The sequence below is a fragment of the Anomaloglossus baeobatrachus genome, chromosome 10, assembly GCF_048569485.1.
Source record: "Anomaloglossus baeobatrachus isolate aAnoBae1 chromosome 10, aAnoBae1.hap1, whole genome shotgun sequence".
In the NCBI taxonomy this organism is placed as follows: Eukaryota; Metazoa; Chordata; class Amphibia; order Anura; family Aromobatidae; genus Anomaloglossus; species Anomaloglossus baeobatrachus.
The window spans coordinates 179,618,067-179,630,341 of record NC_134362.1 but is presented as its reverse complement, the minus strand read 5'-3'; the positions used below and the strand labels follow the sequence as shown (position 1 = coordinate 179,630,341).

The following is a 12,275-nucleotide window of genomic DNA, read 5'->3' as shown; positions in this document are numbered from 1 at the left end:
GAACCCTGTTTCACTGTAGGGCAGATCAAGCACAAACTACCGGCTCCGGATAAGTTCTCACCTTTCTACTTCTTTGCCGGGGAATTGCTTCACTTGTTTTCTACGGGCGTTCCCATTTACCTTCACTTCTTTGTCAGGGCACTACCCTTCGCCTGCAGGGGCCTCTTGTTATCCCCCTGATAGCTGCACTGCACTGTAGTACACACTACCGGCTTTGGGACTACTCTTGACTCTTCCACTTCTTCTGCCACTGCACCACTTCCACACTCTGCCCCGTCACCTCAGACTTCTCTCTTCAGTCACATCGATCTCACTGCCCTCTGCACACTGCTCTGCCTTCAGAGACCTCCCTTCCCCACCTAGGCTGCCCTGCCCCTCCTTCCTTCCCTGCCACTGTTACCAGGGGAACCACTGCTCTACACTGGCACCTAGTGGGGAAACTGTTTAATCACTACAACAACAGGTAACATTTTACCATTAACATTTAACATTTGCCACCATACTATGTGGCGTCTTCAGGGGGGGAAAACGTTCCTTCACTACCAGGGGTCCGACTACCCCTTACATTCCTCCCCTCTTTAACCTCAGCCTCCTGGCGAGGTTCGTACCTGCAGACCAACACATGCCGGGCACACACACACGTTTCTTAACTAGTATATTCTTTTTATCAGAAAAACTTTTAAAAACAACACTTAAAATACACAGAATGGCACACAAGTTTGGTGCCCGGAGTCCCTCCAGGGAAGCTCCCGGTCTTAGTCGCACATCTGCCCGGAGGCCCTCCTCAGGCGCTCCCGGTCTTAGCTGACCTTCTGCCCGGAGGCTATTTCCAAGCGCTCCCGGTCTTTGGGTGGGCAGAAAACAACAAGACACCAAAATTCCTTCTTAACAGTCACGGAAGGAGTTCACGCATAGTTCTGCATTAAGCTCCTCCCGGGTTCAGTACTTTTAACGTTACTGTAACTGGAAACATTCACCGGCTTTCAACAGTACCGGTTTTCAACGGCAAACAAATCACTCTCTTTCGGACGATTACCTCTGGTTCTGGGATATCTTGCCAGTACAGGGCCTTAACTCCTGAGGGGGGCAGAGGGCCTACCTTAACAGACGCGGGCGCCTCCGGAATCTGTACAGATGCTCCTGGTGGCCCGCTCCCCAGAGTCAGCCGGGACTTGTAGGTGGCCCGGACTTCCGTCGTCGTTTCCCCGGTAACGGCATCCCATGAGGTAAAAAACGTGACCTTCGCTGGTTTCTCCGAGACTCCAGTCACGGCCGGTATCATGCTTGCCGGCAACGTGATGGTGGGTAACTCTCCCACCGAGCTCTCCATCGGACGTCCTCTTCCGCGTCCTACGGGCACCAGCGCGCCCACTACGGCTTGCTTGTCTGTCCTGGCCTCCATTTTGTGTAGCACAGGTAACTGGAACTGTTGCTTCTGCTGCTGGGATTGCAATGGCGCCAGGGAAGGTGGAGGCGGTTCTTCTTTTCCCGCTTTAGCACACACTCCGCCCCCGGCTTCACCCACCAGGTCTGCATAGCGTTGGCGACGCCTTTTCTTTCTTGCGGCGCCGCCCACGTCTCTAGACCTCTGCAGCTTCTTGGGGCAAGTACCTCCCCTCTTTGGGCGGCGCACTCCGGGCTTCTTCCTCCCAGGCCAGCCCAGCGCTTTTCGTTTGGCGCCAACTTTTCGCGCCTCCACTGAGTCCATGAGGACAGCCGCCATCTTGCCGCCATCTTGTGGCCCGTTCAGCATGTCAGGCACCACTTGATCTTCCTCACAGTCTCTGGTCAGGGTTTCTTGCATGCAGGCTTGATCCTGCCAACTACGCCAGTTTGTAACGGGGGCAGGGGGCGCCTCAGGGGGTGTAGTCGTGGCCCCTTTGGGCGACAGGCTGACCCCCGGCCCAGCCGTCACTATTAAAACAGGGGTGTTGTTTGTGGGGCAGAGTGTCGGTGGCAGGGACGCGTTCGTGCCGGTACCTGAGTTCTCCGTGACGCCGTTTTCCCTCGGCTCGCCAGCCCCTTCATCAGTTACAGAAAAGAGCCACTGACAGGCAGCTGGTAAACTAAGAAACATTTTATTGAACGAGGCTTCCATTTTCTGTTACATTTCTCAGCAGCAAGTTACTTCAGTACTTCACTTTAACGTTACAGATTACGTTCCTTCCTGACGGTTTCCCCTTTTTGCTGACGGTCACTCTCCTTCACCTGCAGGGGACACTTGTTAACCCCCTAGTAGCTGTACTCTGAACCCTGAATTACTGCAGGGCAGATCTAGCACACACTACCGGTTCCGGATGAGTTCCCACTCCTCTTTACACCTTTCAGCATCAAGTCACATCGGTTTACAGGTTACACTTCTTGCTGACGGTTTCCTCTTTCCCCGGTAACTTTCCCTTGCCTGCAGGGGACATGCGTTAACCCCCTAGTAGCTGCACACTGAACCCTGTTTCACTGTAGGGCAGATCAAGCACAAACTACCGGCTCCGGATAAGTTCTCACCTTTCCACTTCTTTGCTGGGGAATTGCTTCACTTGTTTTCTACGGGCGTTCCCATTTACCTTCACTTCTTTGTCAGGGCACTACCCTTCGCCTGCAGGGGCCTCTTGTTATCCCCCTGATAGCTGCACTGCACTGTAGTACACACTACCGGCTTTGGGACTAGTCTTGACTCTTCCACTTCTTCTGCCACTGCAGCACCACTTCCACACTCTGCCCCGTCACCTCAGACTTCTCTCTTCAGTCACATCTCACTGCCCTCTGCACACTGCTCTGCCTTCAGAGACCTCCCTTCCCCACCTAGGCTGCCCTGCCCCTCCTTCCTTCCCTGCCACTGTTACCAGGGGAACCACTGCTCTACACTGGCACCTAGTGGGGAAACTGTTTAATCACTACAACAACAGGTAACATTTTACCATTAACATTTAACATTTGCCACCATACTATGTGGCGTCTTCAGGGGGGGAAAACGTTCCTTCACTACCAGGGGTCCGACTACCCCTTACAGAGGGATAGATAGATAGATAGATAGATAGAGGGATAGATAGAGGGATAGATAGATAGATAGAGGGATAGATAGATAGATAGATAGATAGATGGATAGATAGAGGGATAGATAGATGGAAATTAGAATAACAATTCACAGTTATTACTGAATTCAAATCAAATAAGCTTTATTGTCAGGACCAAATACAAATTAGTTTTGCCAAAGCAAGTGTACATTAGGGACTGGGGCTGTGGGGATGGTGGGTGGGGACTGTAGGAAGGATGGATGGGGCACATCCAGGGTGGGGACTATGGAAGTCCATGGCTTATCATAGTTCTCTTTCTCTTTATCATAGTTCTCTACTATTTCTACTATTTACTAATACGCATTAATGTGAATGGATCCTCGCCGTCTTTCCCATCCATTCCCCGAGCAATGCTTATCGGTTATCTTTGCTCTGAATCCCCCGAGTTCGGTAATGTAGTGACAATTGTAACTTGTTGACGGTTTCTGCAGTAACTGACTCTAATTGTTGTTTCAGCTTCACACGGATCTGGACCCCGGGGTGAGCAAAATCAAGTACATCCTCTCTGGAGAAGGAGCCGGGACAATCTTTGTGATCAATGATAACACAGGAGATATTCATGCGATGAAGAGGCTGGATCGGGAGGAGAAGGCCGAGTACACGCTGACGGCCCAGGCTGTGAGTTGGGATACAAATAAACCCCTGGAACCCCCTTCAGAATTCATTATCAAAGTCCAGGACATTAATGATAACGCACCGGAGTTCTTAAACGGACCGTACCATGCCACCGTCCCCGAGATGTCACTTGTGGGTATGTAATCATTGGTTACAGTTTTTAATTGTTCTTTTTTTTTTTGGCTGAAATTTTTTGTAAAAAAATATTTGGGTAAAATATCTGAAATTAAACAGTCATGATGATGAGATATAGAGAGCCTATACATAGAATAGGTCATCAATAACAGATCACTGGATTCCCCAATTGATGGGGGCCATTAAGATGGATCACTATCAGATATGGTCCACGATCCTTACCAAAGAGCTGTTGCCAGATGCTGCCGACTCCAGACGTTTAACAGTATATGTGCTTTTATATCAAGCATTTTACCATTGAAGTGAATAGGAACTGAACTGCAGTACCTAAAATGACCACTGTGCTGTGGATGGCGCTGTGGAGTTCTGGCTGAATACACTGTGCGCTCCTGATGGCCGTGGGAGCTGGTATCCGTTGTTTTGTGGGCAATGTTGGCTGTCAGTCTCCCACTGATCTCATACTGATGATGACTTATCCTATAGGCCCATTTACACACTGATTTGCAGTCAGCCAATCGATTATTTCCATCTATTCTCCCATATAGAGAAATTCACCATGTAGTTCACCATATTCATGATCTGTGTATGACGCGCCCACAAAGGTCTTGGGAGTGGGTTACTCGTCCCCGGGCCGGTGTTGGGGATGTCACAGCAGCCTGGGCTGGTTCCATGACCTCGGCGGTGTCAATAAAGATGGAGATGGGGATGATGAGTGTAGGTGTTCGTGACGCCACCTGTGATATGCGGCCAGTTATTAGCCGCCGCTGCGGGTGCTTCTCTCTTCTGGGGCAGATGGTGACGCAGCTCGGGTGTTTCAGCTCTCCACAGGTAGAGCTAGGCCCCAGGAAGGACAATGGCGGTCGGAAATGACGGGACGACACAGAGGGTACAGTTCAAGTTCTTTTTACTCACTGAAGTTGTGGCGCCCTGGACAAGCCAGGGGCCACAGAGCACAACACACACACACACCCCACACTCCCAGCAGACACACCAAAGCCAGAACACAAAACCCTTGTTGCCTTCCTCCAGGGGCTGATGATCACACCAGGGGGTGGGCCAGGCGGTTGGTCCCGCCCACCGAGGAGTTCACAGTCCTGAAGGCGGGAAAACCAGCAGATGAGTTGGAGAAGTGAAAGTGAGAGGAAAGAAAGTGGTAGTAGAGCAGCCTGAAGTTGGTCCGGGTGTGTGGCCCGGACAGATCAGCAAGGTTGGCAGACGGTGGTGACCGTCTGCAGAAGTGGCCGATTGGAGTCTACCGTAAGGACCGTGGACGGGCGGTGGCCCGGCGGTACCGGACCGGTACACAAAGAGGAGCCAGCACCATCTGGCAGGGGCTTACGGACCCCGGCAAGGCTAGGAGTCGCCGTGAATTTGCCAAATCCGTTAGTGAAGGGGACCTCCTGGGTTTCCAAACAGTCAAGTCCCGACAGAAGGCAACCGTCCAACCGAGTGAGAGAGACACCGCCACTGCCAAGGCAACCGTTTCTCAGGGCCAGAGCCTGCGGGCAAAAGGGGCTCCTCCGGCCCATATCCAAGCCGGGGAGCGGGTTACCGGTGGGAACCCATTGGAACCGTACAGACATCTTAGGTGCAGGGAAAGGCAGTCACCACCAACCTGCCGGGAGCAACAACACCGCAGCCGTCTGTGGGACCCGTCCATCCAGCCGTGTGTTTTACCGAGACTGTGTCTTCATCATTGGGCTGAGTGAGTACCACCGTACAATCAACCCCCTACCCACGGAGGGGAGAAATAATAACCAAGCTGCTCCCTGTCACGGCTCCCGGGATCCCCGTCCAGAGCAGCGGTGGTGTCACCATTATCACCAGCAGTGGGAGAGCGCAGCGTCCCCTCCTCCGCCCGCGACAAAGTCATCCTGCCCTTGGTGTGCCACGTCCCTCTGTGATGGGCCTCAGCTGACCCCGGATACTTCGGAGGTCGAGGACGGTGTTTCCGTCTGCGTGTCTCCTTTCTATGGGATGGGCTGTGGAATGGGTCACGGGTGCCTTCCACACTCCCTGTGAACCCTGGGATCCCCCTTTCTTCCTAAGAACCTGAGTCGAGCCTCCAGCTCCAAGCCACGGGCCCCGAACTATCCGTGTCCTTTCTTGCTAGTTCCCGAGTACGTCCAGATGCTGCTGCGCCCGGAGCTAACTTCTAACTCACTGTGTGTGAGATGGCTCCTCACTTCCCCTGTTGGTGCCCCGCCTCCTGGGCTCCTGAACTAGTGGGCAAGAGGTCCCATACCTCATGATGGCCACCCCAGCACCTACCTGACCCCAGTCCCAGAGGAAGAGCTCCCGTGTTATGTGCTGTATGAGTGTTTTGGTGGTGGTTAGCAGTGACAATCTCCTCCGTATTCGAGATGAATACCGCACCTCAAGTGAGGTGCAGTACCCTGTGGCGTCTGAAGCCTCAGGGGCACCACATGTATTTCCCCATCCCCGCACTGATGGGAAGCTTTCTGCCTACTCACAGTGTACACAGAAAGCTGCCAATCAATGGTGTGCTCTGTGTTATACAGAGCTCAATTTTCAGAGAACTGGTAGATCTGCAGCAAATAAAACAGGAATATTATCAAAGCTGCAGCTCGTGGCCCAGTAAGTGACACATTGCTGGAATCATGGTATCTGACCCTACATCATGCTCCTTTTAGATGTGGTAAATTGGTTGTCAATATCTTAGGGCGGCTTTGCACGTTGCAACATCGCATGTACGATGTCGGTGGGGTCAATTCGAAAGTGACGCACATCCGACGTCACTTTCGACATCGTAGTGTGTAAATCCTAGATGATATGATGAATGAGCGCAAAAGCGTCGTTATCGTATCATCGCTGCAGGCTCCAACTTTTTCATAATTTCGCTGCAGCGACAGGTACAATGTTGTTCCTCGTTCCTGCGGCAGCACACATCACTGTGTGTGAAGCCGCAGGAGCGAGGAACATCTCCTACCTGCCGCTGGCGGCTATACGGAAGGAAGAAGGTGGGCAGGATGTTTACATCCTGCTCATCTCCTCCCCTCCACTTTGATTGGCCGCCTGCCGTGTGACGTCGCTGTGACGTTGTACGACCCGCCCCCTTAGGAAGGAGGTGGGTCGCCGGCCAGAGCGACGTAGCAGGACAGGTGAGTGCATGTGAAGCTGGCGTAGCGATAATGTTTGCTACGGCAGCTATCACAAGATATCGCTGCTGCGACGGGGGCGGGGACTATCGCGTGCGACATTGCAGTATCGGCTTGGGATGTCGCAATGTGCAAAGCCCGCCTTAATCTTTTATCACAGGAAAGACCAGACATTTATATTATACATACATGTCAGATATATCATAAATATTTTATTTTTGGTTTACATAATCTTACTGTTTCATATGACCCTATCTATCTATCTATCTATCTATCTATCCCTCTATCTATCCCGCTATTATCTATCTATCCCTCTATCTATCTATCTATCTATCTATCTATCTATCTATCTATCCCTCTATCCATCTATCCATCTATCTATCCTTCTATCTATCCCTCTATCTATCTATCCTTCAATCTATCCCTCTATCTATCTCTCCTTCTATCTATCCCTCTATCTATCTATCTATCTATCTATCTATCCCTCTATCTATCTATCCTTCAATCTATCCCTCTATCTATCTCTCCTTCTATCTATCCCTCTATCTGTCTATCTATCTATCTATCCCTCTATCCATCTATCTATCTATCTATCTATCCCTCTATCCATCTATCTATCTATCTATCTATCCCTCTATCTATCTATCCCTCTATCTATCCCTCTATCTATCTATCCTTCTATCTATCCCTCTATCTATCTATCCTTCTATCTATCCCTCTATCTATCTATCTATCTATCTATCTATCTATCTATCTATCTATCTATCTATCTATCTATCTATCTATCTATCTATCCCTCTATCCATCTATCTATCTATCTATCTATCTATCTATCTATCTATCTATCCCTCTATCCATCTATCTATCTATCTATCTATCTATCCCTCTATCCATCTATCTATCTATCTATCTATCTATCCCTCTATCTATCTATCTATCTATCTATATATCCCTCTATATATCTATCCTTCTATCTATCTATCCCTCTATCTATCTATCTATCTATCTATCTATCCCTTTATCTATCTATCTATCTATCTATCTATCTATCCCTCTATCTATCTATCCTTCTATCTCTCCCTCTATCTATCTATCTATCTATCTATCTATCTATCTATCTATCTATCTATCCCTCTATCTATCTATCCTTCTATCTATCCCTCTATCTATCTATCTATCTATCTATCCCTCTGTCTATCTATCCTTCTATCTATCCCTCTATCTGTCTATCTATCTATCCCTCTATCCATCTATCTATCTATCTATCTACATATTCCTCTATCTATCTATCTATCTATCTATCTATCTATCTATCTATCTATCTATCTATCCCTCTATCTATCTATCCTTCTATCTATCCCTCTATCTATCTATCTATCTATCTATCTATCCCTCTATCTATCTATCCTTCTATCTATCCCAATATCTATCTATCTATCTATCCCTCTATCCATCTATCCCTCTATCCATCTATCTATCTATCTATCCCTCTATCTATCTATCCTTCTATCTATCCCTCTATCTATCCTTCTATCTATCCCTCTATCTGTCTATCTATCTATCTATCTATCTATCCCTCTATCTATCTATCTATCTATCTATCCCTCTATCTATCTATCCTTCTATCTATCCCTCTATCTGTCTATCTATCTATCTATCCCTCTATCCATCTATCTATCTATCTATCTATCTATCTATCTATCCCTCTATCTATCTATCTATCCTTCTATCTATCCCTCTATCTGTCTATGTATCTATCTATCCCTCTATCCATCTATCTATCTATCTATCTATCTATATATCCCTCTATCTATCTATCTATCCCTCTATCTATCCCTCTATCTATCCCTCTATTATCTATCTATCTATCTATCTATCCCTCTATCTATCTATCTATCTATCCCTCTATCTATCTATCTATCTATCCGTCTATCTATCTATCCCTCTATCTATCTATCCCTCTATCTGTCTTTCTATCTATCTATCCTTCTATCCATCTATCTATCTATCTATCTATCTATCTATCTATCTATCTATCTATCTATCTATCTATCTATCCCTCTATCTATCTATCTATCCCTCTATCCCTCTATCTATCTATCTATCTATCTATCCCTCTATCTATCTATCCCTCTATCTATCCCTCTATCTATCTATCTATCTATCTATCAAATCAAATCAAATCAAATAAGCTTTATTGGCAGGACCAAATACAAATTAGTTTTGCCAAAGCAGGTGTACATTACGGACTGGGGCTGTGGGGATGGTGGGTGGGGACTGTAGGAAGGATGGATGGGGCACATCCAGGGTGGGGACTGTGGGGGCACTTCTAGGATGGGGGCTATGGAAGTCCATGGCTTATGATGGGGCATATCCATGGTGGGGACTGTAGTAACGGTGGTTGGGGCATATCCAGGGTGGGGATTGGGGGGGCCACATCTGGGATGGGGGGCTATGGAAGTATCTATTATCTATCTATCTATCTATCTATCTATCTATCTATCTATCTATCTATCTATCTATGATTCTATCTATCTATCTATCTATCTATCTATCCATCTATCTATCTATGATTCTATCTATCTATCTATCTATCTATCTATCCCTCTATCTATCACTCTATCTATCTATCTATCTATCTATCTATCTATCCCTCTATCTATCTATCTATCTATGATTCTATCTATCAATCAAAAGTTACATTTTAATGTATACACCTTCACAAATTACTTTATTAGACACCCTTTAAATCCCCCATAGTCATTTGTTGAGGATAGTTATTTCAATTATTTACCTCATTTGCATTCTCCATTTTAATTGAACAGTAAGTGAGGTGCTGTTGTGATTGAAGCATAAGTGCTCGCACTGTTTAAATGTTTCAGAGATGCTTCATTAGGCGAGGGTTAGTTCTCAGCCATTTCATCTGTAAGTAAGGTGTTGTTGTTCACATTCAGAGGGGGCTGAAGTGTTCTGTTTTATAACATTTAATTGACTTCCAGTGTATTCCTGTGCAAACATCTGCTGCAATTTTTGCTCGTTGATTAATGACACATATAATAAGAGGCTTACATGGAAAAACATAAATATCCACCTATGTATATTAATCACAAGACTCCAGACTGTGAACCAATGAGACAAATATGTGCTATATGTTACATTATTAGATATATAGACGAATATATATATATATATATATATATATATATATATATATATATATATATATATATATATATATATACAGTGCAGACCAAACGTTTGCACACACCTTCTCATTCAAAGAGTTTTCTTTATTTTCATGTGGAATGAAATACTTAACAAAAAAGTGTGAAACAACTGAAAATATGTCTTATATTCTATTTTCTTTACAGTAGCCACCTTTTGCTTTGATTACTGCTTTGCACACTCTTGGCATTCTCTTGATGAGCTTCAAGAGGTAGTCACCGGAAATGGTTTTCCAACAGTCTTGAAGGAGTTCCCAGAGATGCTTAGCACTTGTTGGCCCATTTGCCTTCACTCTGCGGTCCAGCTCACCCCAAACCATCTCCATTGGGTTCAGGTCTGGTGACTGTGGAGGCCAGGTCATCTGGCGTAGCACCCCATCACTCTCCTTCTTAGTCACATAGCCCTTACACAGTCTGGAGGTGTGTTTGGGGTCATTGTCCTGTTGAAAGATAAATGATGATCCAACTAAACGCAAACCGGATGGAATAGCATGCCGCTGCAAGATGCTGTGGTAGCCATGCTGGTTCTGTATGCCTTCAATTTTGAATAAATCCCCAACAGTGTCACCAGCAAAGCACCCCCACACCATCACACCTCCTCCTCCATGCTTCACGGTGGGAACCAGCCATGTAGAGTCCATCCATTCACCTTTTCTGAAAAGACACGGTGGTTGGATCCAAAGATCTCAAAGTTGGACTCATCAGACCAAAGCACAGATTTCCACTGGTCTAATGTCCATTCCTCATGTTCTTTACCCAAACAAGTCTCTTCTGCTTGTTGCCTGTCCTTAGCAGTGGTTTCCTAGCAGCTATTTTACCATGAAGGCCTGCTGCACAAAATCTCCTCTTACCAGTTGTTCTAGAGATGAGGTGTGTCCAACATTTTGGTCTGTACTATATATATATATATATATGTATAAATATATATATACATATATATATATATATATATATATATATATATATATATATATATATATATATATATATATATATATACACTAGGAGGAAGGCCTGCGGAGACACCATCACATGTTTCTCAACGCTGGCAGGAAACTAGCCAGGTCTTTGACCGGGAAGGAACAACCACGGGAAGGGCAGTCTCCAGTTAAGGAGACCACCTATGCCAAACATGGTATCCATCCACAGACAGCCGTTTCGGGGTATTTGCCCCTCATCAGTGTGGAGTAGGAATCTGGCTAGTGGGAGCATTGCCTAGTAAAAGACTATGTAAGCAAGGATGGTTGACCTTAGGGAGATCAACATCCACCACTGCGGAGACACCATCACGTGTTTCTCAACGCTGGCAGGAAACTAGCCAGGTCTTTGACCGGGAAGGAACAACCACGGGAAGGGCAGTCTTAACTGGAGACTGCCCTTCCCGTGGTTGTTCCTTCCCGGTCAAAGACCTGGCTAGTTTCCTGCCAGCGTTGAGAAACATGTGATGGTGTCTCCGCAGGCCTTCTTGCTTTGAATATTTCCCAGGGTGCATTGCTCTAGAATCACTGCGTTGAGAAACACGTGATGGTGTCTCCGCAGTGGTGGATGTTGATCTCCCTAAGGTCAACCATCCTTGCTTACATAGTCTTTTACTAGGCAATGCTCCCACTAGCCAGATTCCTACTCCACACTGATGAGGGGAAAATACCCTGAAACGGCTGTCTGTGGATGGATACCATGTTTGGCATAGGTGGTCTCCTTAACTGGAGACTGCCCTTCCCGTGGTTGTTCCTTCCCGGTCAAAGACCTGGCTAGTTTCCTGCCAGCGTTGAGAAACATGTGATGGTGTCTCCGCAGGCCTTCTTGCTTTGAATATTTCCCAGGGTGCATTGCTCTAGAATCACTGCGTTGAGAAACACGTGATGGTGTCTCCGCAGTGGTGGATGTTGATCTCCCTAAGGTCAACCATCCTTGCTTACATATATATATACTAGAAGGTGGCCCGATTCTACGCATCGGGTATCCTAGAATTTACGTATTGTGTAGTTAATGTATGATTTTTGTTTTATATATATATATATATATATATATATATATATATATATATAGATGTTGTTGTGTGTAGTTACCAAGTGTTTGTGTAGGGCGCTGTACATGTTCTGGGTGTTGTC

General features: G+C 46.5%; 1 protein-coding gene across 1 annotated transcript in view; it reads left to right on the top strand.

The window, feature by feature from the left end:
• The window catches only part of LOC142254676 (cadherin-8), a 592,012-nt gene that overhangs the window by 210,209 nt on the left and 369,528 nt on the right, over nt 1–12,275 (top strand). The window contains exon 3 of the mRNA XM_075325863.1: nt 3,528–3,822. Coding sequence (XP_075181978.1) covers nt 3,528–3,822 — 295 coding nt within the window. The remainder of the gene's footprint in view (nt 1–3,527; nt 3,823–12,275) is intronic.